General features: G+C 42.8%; 1 protein-coding gene across 2 annotated transcripts in view; it reads left to right on the forward strand.

Annotated features, from left to right (window-relative positions):
* The first annotated feature begins 4,340 nt into the window (after window positions 1-4,340).
* LOC134353412 (uncharacterized) overlaps window positions 4,341-19,095 on the forward strand; it is a 32,739-nt gene continuing 17,984 nt past the window's right edge. For both annotated transcript variants that reach the window (XM_063061440.1, XM_063061441.1), the window contains exons 1-3: window positions 4,341-4,594; window positions 10,251-13,095; window positions 14,760-14,892. In XM_063061440.1, the coding sequence (XP_062917510.1) occupies window positions 10,270-13,095; window positions 14,760-14,892 (2,959 nt within the window). In that variant the 5' untranslated portion in view covers window positions 4,341-4,594; window positions 10,251-10,269. The remainder of the gene's footprint in view (window positions 4,595-10,250; window positions 13,096-14,759; window positions 14,893-19,095) is intronic.

The following is a 19,095-nucleotide window of genomic DNA, read 5'->3' on the forward strand; positions in this document are numbered from 1 at the left end:
AGAGATAAAGATAGAGATGGATAGAGAGATATAGAGAGAGAGAACGAGAGAAAAGAAAGAATGGTAGAGTAGTAGCTAACATAACGTTTTACAGCACCAGGGGTCAGGGTTCAATTCCCACCAATCTCTGTAAAGAGATTCTACATCCTCACCATGTCCACAAAGGGTTTTCTCTGGATGCTGCATTTTCCTAAAGATTTACGGGTCAGAGTTAGTACATTGTGGACATGCTGTGCTGGCACTGAATGCATGGCAACACTCCAGGGCAGTCCCCAGCACAATCCTCAGACTGTGTTGTCATAGACATAAAAGACACATTTCACTGAATGTTTCCATGTACATTTGACAAACAAAGCTAATCCTTAATCTCTTTAAGACCACATATAAAGGAAAAAATAAAACCAGGGAAAGTACAGAGCTGCGGGAAAAGTTCCGGAGGTCAGGACATGCCAGTAGAAGAAGAAAAGTGAGTCACTGTTATAAACGGATACCTTACTGCAGAAGTAGCCAGATCTTCTTCTGGTTAGTAGATATAGATTAGTAGCCTGATTAGGAAGGGCATGAAGGGATATGGGGAGAAGGCAGCAGACTGAGTTTGAGAGGGAAAATGGGTCAGCTATGACAAAATTGCAGAGCAGACTCGATAGGCTAATTGGCCTAATTTTGCTCCTATATCTTATGGTCTTATCTTATACAGACAGAAAATGTGAATTACCGGAACAGGATGTGTTGAAACTGGTTCAAAGGAGATTCATGAAAATGATTCCAGGTTTGAATGACTTGTCATATGAAGAGTGTTTGGTGGCTCAGGGCCTGTATTCACTGGAATTCAGAAGAATGAAGGGTAACCTCATTGAAACCTATTGAATGGTGAAAGGCCTTGACTGAGTGGATGCGGAGAGGTATTTCCAATGGTGGGAGAGTCACAGCCTCAGAATTGAGGGGCATTCTTTTAGAACGGAGGAGAGGGGGAATTTCTTGAGCCAGGGAGTGGTGAATATGTGGAATTCTTTGCCACATGCAGCTGTGAAGGCCAAGTCCTACAGCAGAGGTTGATTGATTCTTGATTGGTCAGGGCACAAAGGGATACAGGGAGAAGCAGGAGATAGGGGCTGAGAGGAAAAATGGATCAGCCATGATGAAATGGTGGAGTGGATTCGATGGGTCAAATGGCCTAATTCTGCTCCTATGTCTTATGAAATGATTGAATCCGGTATTAAGTCCAGAATGCTGCGACAAGCCAAAGAAGATGAGCCGCTTTTCTTCAGAGTTTATGTTGAGCCTTGCTATTACCACAGTCAGAGTGGGAGTGGGATGGGAAATTAAAGTTTGAGGCAGCAAGATGCTCTAGATGCTCAGGTCACTCCTGTGGACAGTATGCAAGTGATTCAATACAGTAGATTGGCAGAATTGGAAATTAATGTCTTCTTCTCCCGGAAGGGCTGTTTGGGACATGGATAGTGGAACAGGAAGAAATGAAAGGACCGGTGGCGTAAATCCTCTGGTTGCTCAGAAATGTTCTGTGAGAAGAGGAGCTGATCAAGATGGAAGAGTAGAGATGGAAATTGTGAAGGGAACAGAGGAAAGAGGAGGGGAGGAAAGAGGAGGGAAGGAAAGATGGGATTGGCAATAACAGTATTGAAGGATGATCTATTGAATGTGTAGGATGGTGGGGTGACTTCAACATTCTCCATCCAGGAGGAGTGTGGGTGAGAGCAGAAGTAAAGGAGATAGATAAGAATGAGGATGAAAAGGGTTGGTCAAATATAATAGAGGGGAGGTAGAAAAGGAAGAAGGAAGAAGGAAAATATCACAGACATGTCAGAGAATGGGGAACTGAGAGAATAGATGGGACTCCTCACATTTGGAGTCTGTGAACTTATAGAGATGTATATCACCAACCTTTCCCCCGTCACAGAGGCACAGAAATCCAAAAAAAAAGCAAAAGAAAGATGGTCAAGTAAAAATGAGGATAGGTTAAATTTTGCAACAAAATTAATGAAATTTCTGAGTACTTGGAAAAAATAGTTTTTCCTCCCCATTGATTATCTATTTTTGGGTGCCACAGTAGCGCTTGGGTTCAGTTCAATTCCGTCGCCATCTGTAAGGAATCTGTATATCCTTCCCATGTAATGCGTGGATTTTCTCTGAGTATTCCGGTATCCTCCCAGTCCAAAGACACACTGGTTTGGAGGGCAATTGGTCATTATAAATTGTCCCGTTAGGTTAGGGGTAAATTGCGGATTGCAGGGCGATCTGGCTCGTTCGACCGGAAAGGCCTATTCGATGCTGTATCTCTAGTAAACTAACTTTTATTTCTTAAAAATGTTTCAAAATTGTAGTAAATAGATAGATAGATAAAACACATTAAATGCTTTAAGTTTGCCACAGAATATGCTATGGTCAAATATGGACATCATATTTGAGACAGTGGGCACTCTGACAGGCTTCATCACTGATATGAAGGGGGGGGGGGACCTACTGCACAGGACCGAAAAAGCTGCCCCAAACTTTAATTTCCCATCTCACTCCCACTCTGACTGCGGTAATAGCAAGGCTCAACATAAACTCTGAAGAAAAGCAGCCCATCTTCTTTGGCTTGTTGCAGCATTCTGGACTTAATACTGAATTCAGTCATTTCATAAGACGATAAGACACAGGACCAGAATTAGGCCATTTGACCCATCGAATCTACTCTGCCATTTCATCATGGCTGATCCATTTTTCCTCTCAGCCCTAATCTCTTGCCTTCTCCCCATATCCCTTCGTGCCCTGACCAATCAAGAATCAATCAACCTCTGCCTTAAATATAGATACAGACTTGGCCTCCACAGCTGCCTGTGGCAAAGAATTCCACAGATTCACCACTCTGTCAGCACTCAATGCCATTAAGACGAAAGAGCTGATTGTGGACTTCAGGAAGGGTAAGACGAAGCAACACATACCAATCCTCATAGAGGGATCAGAAGTGGAGAGAGTAAGCAGCTTCAAGTTCCTGTGTGTCAAGATCTCTGAGGATCCAACCTGGTCCCAACATATCGATGTAGTTATAAAGAAGGTAGGACAGTGACTATGCTTTATAAGAAGTTTGAAGAGATTTGGCACATCAACAAATACACTCAAAAACTTCTATAGTTGTACCGTGGAGAGCATTCTGACAGGCTGCATCACTGTCTGATATGGAGGGGCTACTGCACAGGACCGAAAGAAGTTGCAGAAGGTTATAAATCTAGTCAGCTCCATCTTGGGTACTGGCCTACAAAGTACCCAGGACACCTTTGGGGAGCGGTTCTCAGAAAGGCAGCATCCATAATTGAGGACCTCCAGCGCCCAGGGCATGCCCTTTTCTCACTGTGACCATCAGGTAGGAGGTACAAAAGCCTGAAGACACACACTCAGTGATTCAGGAACAGCTTCTTCCCCTCTGCCATCTGATTCTTAAATAGACATTGAACCTCACTTTTTTAATATACAGTATTTCTGTATTTACACAATTTTGATCTATTCAATGTATATATTCTGTAATTGTTTTACTTATTTATGATTTTTATTTTTTTCTTTCATATTATGTGTTGCATTGAACTGCTGCTGCTAAGTTAACAAATTTCACGACACATGCCAGTGATAATAAACCTGATTCCGATTCTGATTTATTACAGAATTTGAACAATTTAAAAAGCCACTGCAATTAGATACCTGGCGACGATGCTTGTCGGGAGGCTCGCCCTATACTGCGAATACATCATGTGCACCCGCTTGTAATAGACGACCGTCGTTCGATTATGCTTGTTGAGGGCCTCACATCAATTACTTGATTGGACAATGAGTAATGTCTACCAACCAATGACAAGAGTATGCGGAGTTTATAAACTGAAATACTGCCACTTGTATGCAGAAACAGCTTTAATAAATGGTGAGTTAGTTTATACACGGGAAGGAGGTTGTCAATGTCAGTTTGCAGTTTGATTATTTAGCGTGCATCATTTACGCTGAATTTTCCCAGCAGTTTCTGTTTTAATTTGTCAGTAAATGCAGTTTGAAATTGCTAGGTGGCTCTCGCTGGGAATAATTTCTTTGTCACGATAAGGGAGCAGGGTGAATTACTGTGACTGGGGTAATTCAGTGGGAGTCGGAGTCATTCAATCAGTTGGTTCTAAAGCAAATCTAGAGCAGACCAGACATTAGGAAGTACACGCAATTTGTCTTCCCATTGGATTTAAGCATAACCAATCACGGAGCACAATTCGCGCTCGGAGCGTTGATTTGATGGATGATACAAGCGTGGTGTAAATTGACCAATGGGGAGTGCTTGTGTATTATTTGAATGTTCGGTTCTTAAATTCCTCACGTAAGAGGTAATCCTTTGTTTTTAATTCATTTTACCGTGCAAGTCAGTTTTATCATTTTGCCTCGAGCCGATGTTCTTCCCCCACCACCACGACGAAGATCAGTTGACGTGCGTCGAAATGCACTTTATTGTAAATTTGCACTTTAAAAGTTTCCAGCTTTGACTTGTGGAGTAGCAGCACGGAGTGCAGGAACAAGCACGTGTATTAAAACGCAGAAGAAGTTATTCGGCTCATTTGCTTCTTAAGTGAGTTAAAGCATATACTTATTGGAAATCGAAGTTGTGTTTATGACTCTTTGTCTTTGTCGGCAAAGTTACACTATTGTTACCGGTAATCTTCCGTTCTAATTCTGTTTGAGAAAGGGTGGTGATAAATCTTGGTGGTAGAGTTTGTGTGATGGTTGATAACTAATGGGTCCCTGTCCGTAACGGTTAAAGAACAACTGTTTTTGTATATAGGCAAGAGCTCTATGGATGTTAAGGAATGGAGTCTACAGCTGATGCGGTTTATATAAAAAATATTTTTTTCCAATTGCCTGGAGGATTGTGTTTGTTTAATCAGTTCCTTTTAAAGCTTGGGTTTCTTTCTGGCAAGTTACATTACTACAAAAATGAACTAAACATCTGGCTAGACGGGGAGGGGCTGGGGGGTTTGTGTAGCAGGATTGTTATAATAATTTAACCACCACGATTGCATTCTTCAAGAATAATTTAAAATGACAGTCTGAAGTTGATAGCTTAATGTGGGTTTTAAAGGGGTAGTTTCTTTGAAAAGCCCCAAAATCCTAGTGATGCAGCACCACAGTTTTGCCACTTGTACACTGCAGGCTTTTGTGGGTGATGAGGACTGATAAATGGAGGAAATAGTAGTAAAGTTAGCGCAAAGAAACTTCGTTAGAAGCCTGGATGATGCAGAGAGGCCTCTTAGTTGATCTGCTTAATATTTAATGGAAGGCAGGGTTTAAGGGTCGGCACAACATTGTGGGCTGAAGGGCCTGTACTATGCTGTACTATTCTATGTTAATATTTTAAATGAGTCTTGATCAGTTCATGGCTTTTAGAAAGATTGCAGTAAATTGTTAATTTGATTATATAGTGATAATTAGAAACATGAGATACAGGAAATCCAGACAGAATGCTGGAAGAATTCAGCAGGTCAGGCAGCATCTATGGAGAGGAATAAACAGTCAACGTTTGGGGCTGAGGCATCCTGATGAAGGGTCTTGGTCTGAAACATCAACAGTTTATATTTTAGCTAGTGTGTGCATCACTTCGAATTTGAATCTCCAGTCTGAAGCATCATTGAGCAAGGCTTTCAAATACGATAGGCAGGGCAGACTTCTTGCTTAAATAGATGTTTGTTACGTGTAATGGCCTTGCACACAGTAAGAAGCTTTGTTGCTTTTTTCAGCTTTGGCACCCCTTCACTGCCAGCTGTCTCAATCCACTGAAAGTCACGGAGTTCCTCGTTGTCCTTTCTCCCCCCTTAGCACCTTCAAATTCTGGCCATTTCCCATTAACTGTAATGGGGTGGGGGGGGGGAGGCAGAAAGGTTATACATGTTCTTGTTTTGTTTCCACATTATTTTTACTAACTCTATTCCTAATTAGATCTTTTCCATTTTAAACTGAAGACATCTCCTAAGCTTTTGCCTTTAATAAATGAATTCCTCTCCCTCTCCTCCCTTGCCCAAATCCGGTAACTACTTAGGCTTGTTTGAATTTTGTGTTGTCACTGGTTTAAGTCTGTTAAATGTTTGATACAACAACTGCATTGTCAGAGGTCAATTGGTTTTTCATAGTCATCATCCTACAGGATGGTAAGAAGCCCTTGAGTGTAACTTCTTTGTACTGTTTTGCCTGGTAAGCTGCCCATTGCTCTCTTGGCCCATCTTATCCATTTGTTCATCTATATGGCTTTTATTTTTTATTTAGAAATCCAATGCGGTAACCAGCACATCCGGCCCACCAAGCTTGCATCATCCCATTACGGCTGTGTGACCAGTGAATCTACTGATCCGTATGCTTTCAGAAGTTGGAAGCCCACATGGTCACAAAGAATATACAAACTCCTTACAGACAGTGGTGGGAATTGAAGCCCTGCCACCAACACTGTCGTGGCATTACGCCGTTATGTGACCATGATACCCCCTCAAATCTATTTCTCATTCTGCTTCACCTCTGGCGGTGTTACACTCACTGTGGTAGGGCTTGAACCTATGACCTTCTGCACAGAGGGAGATGAGCAATTAACATGTCAAGCTCAGCCACCGTTTCCAACAGTTCATTCCAGATGTGCACTATTTCCATATAATATAGAATATTTAACCCTTCAGCATGGTATAGGCCTTTGGCCGAAAATGTTATGCCTACCCTTTAACCCAGTCTAGCCCTTCCCTCTTACATAGAATCAGAATCCAAATCGGGTTTACTATTACCAGTATGTGTCGTGAAATTTGATAACTTAGCAGCAGTAGTTCAATGCAATACATAATATAGAAGATAATAAATATATAAGCAAATCAATTGCAGTATACATATTGAATAGATTAAAAAGCATGCAAAAATCAGAAATAATATTTAAAAAAAGTGAGGTAGGGTTCAATATCCATTTAGGAATCGGATGGCAGAGGGGAAGACGCTGTTCCTGAATCGCTGAGTGTGTGCCTTCAGGCTTCTGTACCTCCTACCTGATGGTAACAGTGAGAAAAGGGCATCCCCTGGGTGCTGGGGGTCCTTAATAATGGATGCTGCCTTCCTGAGACACCGCTCCCTGAAGATGCCCTGGGTACTTTGTAGGCTAGTACCCAAGATGGAGCAGACTAAATTTACAGCTCTCTGCAGCTTCTTTCAGTCCTTTGCAGTAGCCCCTGCCCACCCCCATACCAGACAGTGTACCTTTCAGAATACTCTGGACAGTGCATCTATAGAAGTTTGTAGCATCTATAGTCTTCCATTTTTCTATGATCCATGTGTCTATCTAAAAGTTTCTTAAATGTCCCTAATATATTTTATGAAGAAGTTGACCTGATGTCCCTTTAAATCTTTTTTCCCCTCTGATTCACAACTAGGCTTTTGTTTTTTTTTTAAAGCACCCACTCTGAGTTCTTCCCCCCCCCCACTGACTTTGCCCCTCATGACCTTGTATACCTCTGAAGGTTATTCCCTCAGTCTCCAACATTCTAGGGAATAAAGTCCCTGTCTACACAACCTCTGAGTAATTCAGGTCCCCCAAACCCCAACAATATCTTCCGGTTTTAAATGATGATGGTTTGCCATGCCTTGTAAAAAGTATTCAGACCCCAAACCTTTGCTCACATAAATGAGTACTTCTAATCAGGGATTTTGATCAATTTAACTGAGAATTTTTATTTGTGAATCACATACTGTACTCCTTCTCCCCACCCCCCCACTTCCCCAACAGTAGAGCCCAAAAAACTGTAAAGTGTGGAAAAATGAAAAATTTGAACAAATGTTAGCAGTTCAAAAATATTCATCCACCTTTGCTCAGTACCTAGCTGAACCACTTCTTGCAGCTATTACAACCAGTAGTCTTTTTGGACAAGTCTCTATTAGCTTTACACAATGTGATGGAGCAAGATTTGCCTTTGCCTATTCCTCTTCCTCAAGCTGTGCCAGATTAGTTAGGGAATGGCAGTAGACAGCAATCTTGTGGTCTTGCCGGAGCGAGTTCAATCCGGTTAAGGTCAGGACTCTGACTGGGCCACTCAAGGACATCAATTATCTTCATCTGAAGCCACTCCACATTTGCTCTGGCAGTGTGCTGTGGATTATTGTCCTGCTGAAAGTTGAACTTTCTCCCCAGTTTATGCTTTCTGGCAGAAGCTCCCAATTTTTTAAAAAAATAAATAAATTAGGATCTGTCTGTACTTAGCAGTGTTCATTTTCTCATGAATCCTGACCAGATTTCCAGTCCCTGCTGCTGAAAGCATTCCCATAGCATGATGCTACCTCCACCATACTTTACAGTGGGGCTGGTGTTACCTGGCTGATGTGTAGTATTAGATTTACGCCTCGTATCTTTTAGAGTTGGGGACAAAACGTTCCACTTTAGTTTCATCTGACCAAAAGGTTGTCTTCTACAATCGTTTCTCCTCCATTTCATGCATGTCTGCTCTCAGCCCATCTTCCTGCCACCCTACCAGGAATAGGGTTCCTCTTGTCCTCACCAATCACCCCACCAGCCTCTACGTCCAGCACATAATTCTCCGCAACTTCCGCCATCTCCAATGGGATCCCACTACCGAGCACAAAGCACATCTTTCCCTCCCCCAGTTTTAATTCCACTTCCCATTCCAATATGTCTATCCGTGGCCTCCTCCACTGTCGTGATGAGGCCACACTTAGGTTGGAGGAACTACACCATATTCTGTCTGGATAGCCTCCAACCTGATGGCATGAACATTGATTTCTCGAACTCCTGGTAATGACCACCCCCCTTCACCATTTCCCATCCCCTCTTTCCTCTCACCTTGTCTCCTCCTTGCCTGCCCATCGCCTCCCTTTTGTGCTTCTCCCTCTTTTTCTTTCTTCCATGGCCTTCTGTCCTCTTCAATCGGACCTCTCCTTTCTCCAGCCTTGTATGTCTTTCACCAATCAACTTTCCAGCTCTTTATTTCATCCCTCCCCCTTCAAGTTTCACCTATTACCTTGTTTCTCTCTCCTCTGCCACCACCTTTTAAATCTACTCCCCAGCTTTTTTCCTCCAGTCTTGCTGAAGGGTTTCGGCCCGAAACATCGACTCTACTTTTTTTTTTCATAGATGCTGCCTGACCTGCTGAGTTCCTCCAGCATTTTGTGTGTTGCCTTCTACATCTTTACCAGCTCTTCCAAGTGATGCTTTGCAATGTGTTCATAGAAACATATACAATATACATCGCGAAATGCTTTTTCTTTGCAAACATCCACGAAAACAGGAGTGCCCCCAAAGTTAATGGATGACAGTTAAATGTTAGAACCCCAAAGTCCCCTCCCTCCTGCATGTAAGTGGCAGCAAGCAACAATCCCCCCACCGGCAAAAAGAAAAAGCATCAGCACCCACAACGAGCACTCAAGTAAAAGCAAAGCAACAGCGAAGACACAGAGCAAGCAAATGTTTTTGTTTGGCCAGGGCTTCTTCCGTGCCACTCTTCCATAAATAGCCTTTTTCTGCAGTACCTTGAGATTGTGGAGTCATGAACTTCATTGCCAGTTGCTGCCATTGACTTCTGCAGCTCACTCATTTTCTGTTAGCGTCACAATAGCCCCTCTGACAAGTGCTATTCTTCTCCAGTGACTAAGTTTAGAGGGGAGGGCTGACCTAGGCAGTGTGGCTGTGGTCTTGTGTTTTTCTACTTTATCACGATGAACTGCACTGAGCTCCAAGGCATGTTCAGTGACTTTGAGATGGTTTTGTACTGTTCCCTGGATTTGTTCTTCCCTGTTATCATTTTCCTGACTTGTCTTGAATGCTCTTTTGTCTTTATTTTGGTCTGGTCTGTTGAAAATCTGCCACACTGTTTGACTTCCCAAAGAGAGAGTATTTATTCAGGTGATCCTCCAATTTTCTACATCAATGAAAAGGATGAGTTAGTGAGGTAATATACAGTATTGCACCTGAGGAAAGTTGGCATAGTAATTACAAAGGGGATGAATACTTTTTCAGCTTCACAATTTTGGTTTATAATTTTCTGGTAAACTGACAGGCCTTGGAATTTTTCTTTTGATTTTAATATGTTGCACAATGTTTTGTAGATTCGCTCAAAAATCCTATTTCAATATATAAATTTTGGAAAATGAGACAGTAACATGTAAAAAATTGGCTGAAGTTTTTCAAGGTAATGCTGTTCCTATCAGTTAATGTTCTGTTTTCCTTTTTAATCCCAAACTCCACAAATGATCAGCCTTACCAGATTGACCTCAATGAAGTCCTCACTACCTGCACCAAGACGCAGTGCTTCAGCTGGTGATGTTTCCAGGACTCTGACTGCTGCTAAAGAGAACTTCAAGAAGGGTGCACAAGCTAGGCCCCCACTGCAGAGCAGAAAAAATGTACTTCACAACTGGCCAGAGAGACCTCTGAATAGACCGCGTAAAAGCACAATTGATACCAATAACTTGAAGCCTTTAGAGAATCAATTGCCAAGGTCAAGTGTTTCAACAGTTAAAAACAGAAGGTTCACCACTGGCTCCTTCAATCCGAATTCAATCCGGAAGTTAGATAGGAAGATGGAACCCAAGTTCAAAAAGGCCGCGCAAACAGAAGGAAGCCCACTCAATTCAACATTTTGCCTCCCGTGTTCTGATGGCAAACTGGCAAGGACCAAGAGTTCAGATGTGGTTGTGGTGCAGAACTGCTTGCCCGGTACTGATGCCACTTGCAGTGTACCTGAAGCCAAGTTGGTGCCCTTGGCCAACTTACCGCTTACTCCAGTAGAACCTGGTGACTTTACAGGTTTATTAACCACCCCTATCATGCAGGAGTGTTTGGAGATAGCTGCTCAGTTAAGTGATGAAGGCAAAACTTGCCCTGTTAATGCACTAAGTCAATGTCCCATGAGCAATGTTTCTGTAATAACTGAAGAGCCCTTGCCACTGGACTGCTCATCTTCCTTCTACTCAGACATCTCCCTAGCAAAATCCCCACATGTTGGCTGTACTCTGGAGTTGCCCGGAGACAGTTTAATGGACACCAGTTGTCAACAAATCTACACAGAAGTAAAATGCTTTGAGCTGCCCTCAAGTGACACGTTAGAAAATGAACACTCTGACTGTGACTCTGAGACTGTGTCATTTTCAGGAAACTTGATTCAGCTTGATACTGAGGTGCAGAGTGACCCCAAGGATCTTGTGGGCTTTGTTCCTTGTGCGCCAGAGGCGGAAGGTCATTCCAAAAATGTGAACCAGTCACCCGCCATAAACAACTGCTGTCCTTCTGTGGGTGTAAAAGATTTAATGATATTAGATGTCACCATGGTGCAAAATGATACTCCAGGTACGCCATCAAAGAATGAATTCCCTGATAAAAGTGCCAAACAAACAAAGCCCTCATCAACCTCAAAGTTGCCTCTGTCTATGGCAGACTTGCTGTTGTGTGAAGGGTCCATGTTAAGTGATGAAATTCTGGTCGTTCCTCAACAGGATGTGTGCCTTGGGAATGAGCCAGCTAAACTGACTAATTTTGCGCAAAGTCTCGCTCCAGGAAACTTGATCCAATTGAACGAAACCATGACATTGAAAGGTAATAGAACATTTGATGCGTCAAAGCCTGAACGCAGTTTTGGGAATGACTCCAACAGGCTTCCATCGACAGGAAATAAAGTGCAATTAAATGATACTATGACAATGGACCGTAAAAATACAACCTTTGAAGCATTGAAGTATGAATGCAATTTGGGAAGTGACCCCAAGGTCACTGACATGTCACTTCCAATTATAGGTGATAAAGTGCAATTAAATGATACCATGACAATGGACCACAAAAATACAACCTTTGAAGCATTGAAGTATGAATGCAATTTGGGAAGTAACTCCAATGAGGCTGCTGGCATCTTACCTCCAACTATAGACGATCAAATGCAATTAATTAATAGCATGAATGTAGACCAAAGAAATGCAACCTTTGAAGAACTGAAGTATGGAGACTGCTTTGGGGGTGATGTTAGCAAAGTGACTACCTCGTCATTCTGCAAGTTCACAAGTGAGGCAGTGCAGCAAAATGGAACTGTGTCTGACCTCAAAGATGCAAGGTTTGAGCCAACAGAAGTTGGTAACAGCTTGAAAATGGTAGAAGACGGCAGAACTAAAGAGCTGCCCGGTTGTGAGCCACATCTGCCTTCAGGAGGCTTAAATGATCTTGAACAACGCAATTCCAAAAGCCTTAAACTTGTGAGAAAACATGAAGGCAGTTCATTAATGTCTGTCTCAGGACAGCAGGGAATAAAGCAAAATGGTGAGAGTAGTCACTCAAAGGATTCAAATGCCACTCGAAATTTTGGAAAAGATAATTCCAAATGTTCTGCCAGAAGTGAACTACATCAAGACAATGATGGCAACATCAGTTCTGCAGAACTTGAGAAAGGTCCTCCTGACTTGATAAAAAGTATACATTTAAGAGATTCTATGCAAAACGAAGAACTTAATGTTGGTGAAAATGCTGATTTAGTTCACGACGCAGTGAGTTCAGAATGGGCTCCGCACTTCATGTCTACTCCAAATGTTGCTATGAGAGTGAGTTTTCTGGAGTATCTGCCATTTGATCATTCCTTCCAGAGCTCTTCCTCCACTCTTCAGGATGATGCTCACAGTGCACTAGCTGATTATCCCGAAAAACAAGTTCCCAAAGCTGACTTGAGCTCTGGATCTATCAAAAGTGACACCAAGTGCACCAGTGGAAGGGTTGCAAATGCACCAAGAATTGAGCAGAAAGCCAAAGTGTTAATGACAAGCTCCTCGAAACCTGCTTCCTCTCTTCCTGCAGCCAGAAGGAAAGCTGTCAATCTGGCAGCTGTGTCTCAGGAAGATAAATGCAGTGCTGAAAAGAAGTCTATACCTTTGCCTAGAAGAACCACTAGGCTGAGTTCTTCCTCGATGGGAAGAGGAGGAAAGCCTCCAATACAACCATCTACTCTTTCCAAGATGTGCCTTCCAAAGCCTCGCCAAATCCTAGGGAGACCAAGCAGTGTAGGAACTGGGCAAAGTGAAGCCAGTAATCAACTTCCATCTGTCCGGACTGGTGTTGATACCAAAGTAAGTGGATTTTTCACTGTTTGCACACTATCCTGTATTTCTAGAGCATAAAAAAAACAAACTGCTGGGGCAACTTTGGAGATTGGGCAGACAGAAGTCCAGATGAGTCTCAACCTGAAACAGCTGTCCATTTCCCCTCTCCTGAGTTCCTCCAACAGTTTTTCTTTTGTGCTACAGGTTCCAGCGTCTACAGTCTCCTGTATCTCTGACAATTTCTAAGTTGGTCACCTCGTGCAGCAGCACAGTATGGAGGCAGTAGCTATAATGCCCAATTAAAATTTGTTTATTAATCTGAGCAAGGGTTTTGTTTTAAAAACTTTAATTGGAAAAGAGGTTTGGAAGGCTGAATAGATGGGGAAAGAAGTTCTTCAACTAAACTTGACTAGAGTTGGATGCATTTGTTTAAAACATAATGTTTAAAATTGGCCATTAAATGAGAAATATGTTTATTAATATTGAACAGACTAAGTAGCATCTGAAGAAAAGTTTTATATTTAGCTTACCAGATGAACAACTCCACACATGCTGCCTGATGTTTTCCAATTTTTCTTTGCAGTATTACCTTGTGCAGGGTATCTACATGGTGGAGGTGGTTAGCACAATGCTTAACAGTACCAGCGACCCCAGTTCAATTCCCCCTGCTGCCTGTAAGGAGTCTGTATGCTCTTCCCGTTACCGAGTGGGTTTCTTCCCTCCGCAGTCCAAAGACCTACCAGTTGGTAGGTTGATTGGTCATTGTGAATTGCCCTGTGATTGGTGATGGCTGGTTCTTCAATTGTGAAGATCAAGGAGGAAGTCCTCAAGCGATGGTGCGATCGTTGGTGACTTATGAGCCACCAACGTGCGAAGTTGAGACTGCGACTTTCAGTGTCACTTAACACATCATTTCACCCCTTCTCCATTACTATAAGACTTTTCTTCCAGCCTGCGCTGCACAGGTTTATAGCGGACCGACTCCGCTCTTTAGGCTAGGGGATGTTCCACAATGGCACAGCGAGCTGCAGTGACATCAGGGCTGTAGGTTGAATACTGGAGTTTTCCTTCTCCGACACAGACTGTTTGGCAAGGCTAGCGAGTCGCATCTACCTGGGTTTGGAATCGGAGTTTTCCTTCTAGGCTGGCCGCAAGCCAAGGCTGATAAGCCTAGCCCGCCCACCCAATTATACTGCTGGGCACTCAGTCATGCCGTGGCAGGGCAAGCTCGATAGACAGTGGAGGTGTTGCTATGGGCACAGTGGTGCAGGAGAGGCCATACGCGAGTGAGCACCTGCAAGGCAAGCCAAACAGCTGTCCTGCAGTGATCACTACACCTGGAAAGGAGAGGCTATGGGAGACGCTTCACCTTCCTTAAGTGAGCAGGATGTCCAGCCCAGGACTCAGCTGTTTTCTCCTCCCCACCCCGCCTTGTGATTAGGCTATGATTAAATTGGGGTTTTGCTGGGCAATGCGGCTCAGAGGGCCAGAAGGTCCAGTTCTGTGCTGTATCTCAGTAATTAAGTGTCAGCTCTTCTGCTCTAATTCAAGCATGTTTAAAATGGCAGAATCAAACTTAAGGCCACATATCCAAGAATAATATACTAGAGTGGCATTTGAGTAGTACACAGTTTCACAGCAACGTTTATAACGGAGAAATCTTTGTGGTTGTAAATGCCATTCTCTTTCAGATGCTCGCTAAAGCAGAATCTCAAGTTACCTCAAGGATACCTGGGATAAAAAGATCTCCACGGGCAGCCTCAAAGGATCCTGCCCAGGAGCTTAAAAAATCAGACTCCAAACCAGTTCAGCTCTTCACTATGGGTAAGTACTGGATGCTTTAAATAGGCAGAAAGAATTAACAATCTATAAAAATGAGCCTTGGAAATTTTAATAAACATTATTGTAGAGTTAAGTACTGATCTGAGAATGTTCTTTGTTTTGGGATGTTTCCCAGTGATATTAATTTAGATAGCATGGAGTAGAATGTAGTTCTGGGCAAGAACAATGTGCTTTAATTTAGAATTGAATTTCAACTTTTTTTTTGTTTAAATTAGATTGAAATCTTGTTCAACCAAATGGGCAAAGTAATATGCCTTGATCAAGCAAGGTAATTTTCAAAGTCAAGTAAATTTATTGTCAAAATTTATATATCATATTCATCACTGAGATTCATTTTCTTGCAAATTGTGTAGAAATGTGTGTATATATTATATACACTATATACATTGGTGTGGGATCTCAGGCTTGTAATTGGCAAGGTGCCAATGGTTCATTATTGGTATTAATCATTATGAAAATAATTGACTAGTTAGGCACATACAAAAAGATTGTGTTCATGCCAAATGTTTCAATGAAAATTCTCTCCTATTTAATTGATCATCTCCAAGTTCACAGCCGAAGCATTTGAATAGGGTTGTGAACTTGTAGCTTAAATCCAGTTTAACTTTAACTTAATCTTGCATCTTTTTATGTAGTGGACATTAAATGTCCCTTTGGGACTTGGCTTCGCTTTCCATCAAGCCTAATTTAGTGTTGCTGGGGGGGGGGTGAGGTAAAACTTGCCTCAGTCTGTTTCTGAAGTGCTTTCAGTGTTTGAATGTGCTCTTTGTTTCTTTAACAAGAATGAAAAATGTGGTTTGGCAGATTTCTCTTCTGGCTTGTATTCTATTGTAATTTTTGAAGCTGGTTGCCATGCAATGATAACTACCTTCTAAGATTAAGTTTAGCAGGAAACTAGCATTGTCTTGCTAATCTGGCCAGTTTAGAATTTGAAATGTAATAAATAAAACAATTGTTAGAATAATTTTGTATATGTATCCTTGAGCTCTTCTGTGGAGAATGATTTACAAGCATTTTAATGGCAAATTATAGAACAACATGAGCCCTTCAACCCATGATGTTGTACCAATCTGTCTAAATCTACTCTGATCAGTCTAACTCCCTTCCTCCTACATAGCCCATAACATTCCTTTTTCCTTTTATCCATCCTCTGAATATCTTACAAGTTCCTAATGCCTCTACCACCAGCCCTGGCAGTGCACTCCAAGCCCTTGCCATTCTGTGTATCAAATAAAACAATCTCTCCTAAACTTGCCTCCACTCACTTCAAGGATATCATCTGGAATTAAACGTTGATGTCCTATTGAATAAACTATTTCTGCTCTGGGGAAGAAGTCTGTCTTGTACACCTCTATAAAGTTGCCTCTCATCCTCCTGTGTTCCAAAGAGAAATGCCCTAGTTCACTTATCCTTTCCACATAAAACATATGCTTTCTAATCCCTCCAGCATCCTGGTAAATCTCCTCTGCACTCCCTCTGTTCTAATATCCCAAGTGTCTAACCAGAGTTTTACAGAGCTGCAACATTACATCACAGTTCATGAACTCAGTCCTCTGATTAATGAAGGCCAATACACCCTATCATCCCGTGCAGCAACATCGAGGGATTGATGAACTTGAATCCCACGATCCCTCTGTTCCTCCACACTGCTAAGACCATGCACTGTAATTTCTAGCTTGACCTTTCGAAGTGTATCACTTCCCACTTTTCTAGATTGAACTCCATTTTGTATTCCGTCTTGTGGTCGTTTGATGACAGAAACTGGGCAAGGTTTTGCTGCTGAAGACACCATCTGTCAACTTTACTGAGTACGTTGGTAGTTGCGCACAGCTCTTCCTAGTCTGACATGGTTATTGTACAGATGAGTTGTACAGACAGATCGAATTTCAGTGGTGCCACATTCACAATTTACTTTGACATTGAGATGGTGGACAAGCCTGTGGGAAGCTGAGATGTGAGTTACTGTCTGCAAGATTCCCAGCTTTTCCTACTCCTGTAGCCACAGTACTTGTGCCAGTGGTCCAGTTTGGCTGTGGGCAATAGTGAGCACTATCAAGATGTTGACTGTGTCTCACACCCTTTTTAAAGGCATTATCAGTTTACTTTGTAACGCTCAGGGCTATCGGCTCGTGTTTATCTCAGGAAAACCCCGCCTGCCGGCCGAACAGTATCTCATGGTTGCGTCGTTGCTGCGTAATGCCACCTGGTACAAACTCACACATCAAATATCAGACAGCACACAATATACGATTTACAGATTACACTTTATAAATCTTACTGGAACTATGTAATTAATAGAGATACAATATAAAAGGGAAAGTAAAAGGTGCCAAACTTATCAGAGTTCAACCACTTCGTGCACAACTGTTGGAGCTCGATTAACTGGGTCCTCTTTCCACCATGCGATCTCCTCCGACCCCCTCGACTCGCCGCTCGGGCCCAACCACGGTGGTCGATCAGAGTGCGTCCAGCACGTCCTTCCTCTTCGGTTCTCCTCCCGAAAAGCCCGCCAAACCACACGGTTACCAGCCATATGAGACAGAGTATCACCCACAAAGAGAATAATATGGATGCTCATTGGTTCATTCCCTCCCTTATCAATAATATAACCCAAACAAGCAGGGGGAGAGAGAACTCCTTACATCGCAGTTATTATTACAGAAAAGCCATTTTATATAACATGCAAAGAAGCCATTTTGGACACCTCAGCAGCCAGCGTAACCAAGACCCAGTTACAACTTTGTTGTTAGAGAGGCATTGCCTGGCTTAGTGAGGTAGGAAAGCTGCTTGATACTTCCCAATCTCTCTTTTGTGCTGTCCATCTTGGTGTGTCCAAGCATGGATTGTTTCATTTGCTGAGGAGTTGTAAATGGAATTGAATGTTGTGTGGTCATCAAGCATCTGTACTTCTCACCTTGGAAAGAGGGCACTTGAAGAGGTTGGTCTCATTTTGCCCGAAGGGATTTCTGCACCAGTGGCCTAGAATTGAGGTGACTGGCAATGGATTTTCTTAAGTCATGAATCCATTGTTGGGGTCCTCCCGCCCCCCAACTCCCATTGTCCATTTTTAGCTGGATGCTTCACTTGGTTAAATGTAGGTTTGATGTCCAGAGTAATCACTCCCTACATTTAGAATTCACTTTCTTTATGGATGATTAGTTGGAGTTTAAACGAATGGGGCGAGGTATCTCATTGAAACTTACTCAATTAGAGTGGATGTGGAGAGGATGTTTCCTATAGTGGGGGAGTCTAGGATCAGAGAGCACAGCCTCAGAGTAGGAAGACATCACTTCAGAAAGGAGATAAGGAATTTCTTTAGCCAGAGGGTGGTGAATCTGTGAAATTCATCGTCACAGATGGTATTGAAGGCCAAGTCATTGGGTATATTTAATGTGGAGTTTGATGACTTGATTAGAGAAAGTTGGACAATCCACACCAGGGGTGTGTGAAAAGAGGTACTCTTTAATCAGGGCGGCTGTTGCGATTTCAAAGTGCAAACACGAGGAAATCTGCAGATGCTGGAATTTCAAGCAACACACATAAAAGTTGCTGGTGAACGCGGCAGGCCAGGCAGCATCTCTAGGGAGAGGTACAGCTGACTCTACCTGTCCCTAGAGATGCTGCCTGGTCTGCTGCGTTCACCAGCAACTTTTATGTGTGTTGCAATTTCAAAGGCAGTTTTCTGGCAGATTCCGAGTTGAGTGAGTGACCGATTAGTAAGAGGGATTCAATAGAAAGGGCAATAAAAATAGCCTAGGTGCAGGTGGAGTGGCTATTGGTTTCGATTGTCTTGGAGTTGCACTCTCCTGTCCTTATTTGTTTATTCCTAGTCTATTAGTGCCCAGCTCCAGGGACAGTGTTTTGTAATGTGCGTGGGAAGTCTGCGAGATCCCCAGTCTCCCAGGTAAACACATCTGGACCAGGTGCAGCTCCTGGGAGAGTGTATTAAGGAGCTGGAGCTTCGACTCGTATGGGAGAATGAGGAGGAGATTGATGAGAGCTATAGGACAGCAGTCACCTCGAGGTTGCAGAGACAGATAACCGGGTGACTGTCGGGTGGAGGAGGGGGAATGCACAGCCAGTGCAGGGTACACCTGTGGTTGTTTCCCTCCAAGTATACAACTTTAGATACTACTAGGGGGGTGGGGGGCTTGTGTTGGTGGAAGAACCAGTGACCAGTCTCTA

This window comes from Mobula hypostoma, chromosome 10 (assembly GCF_963921235.1).
Source record: "Mobula hypostoma chromosome 10, sMobHyp1.1, whole genome shotgun sequence".
NCBI lineage: Eukaryota > Metazoa > Chordata > Chondrichthyes > Myliobatiformes > Myliobatidae > Mobula > Mobula hypostoma.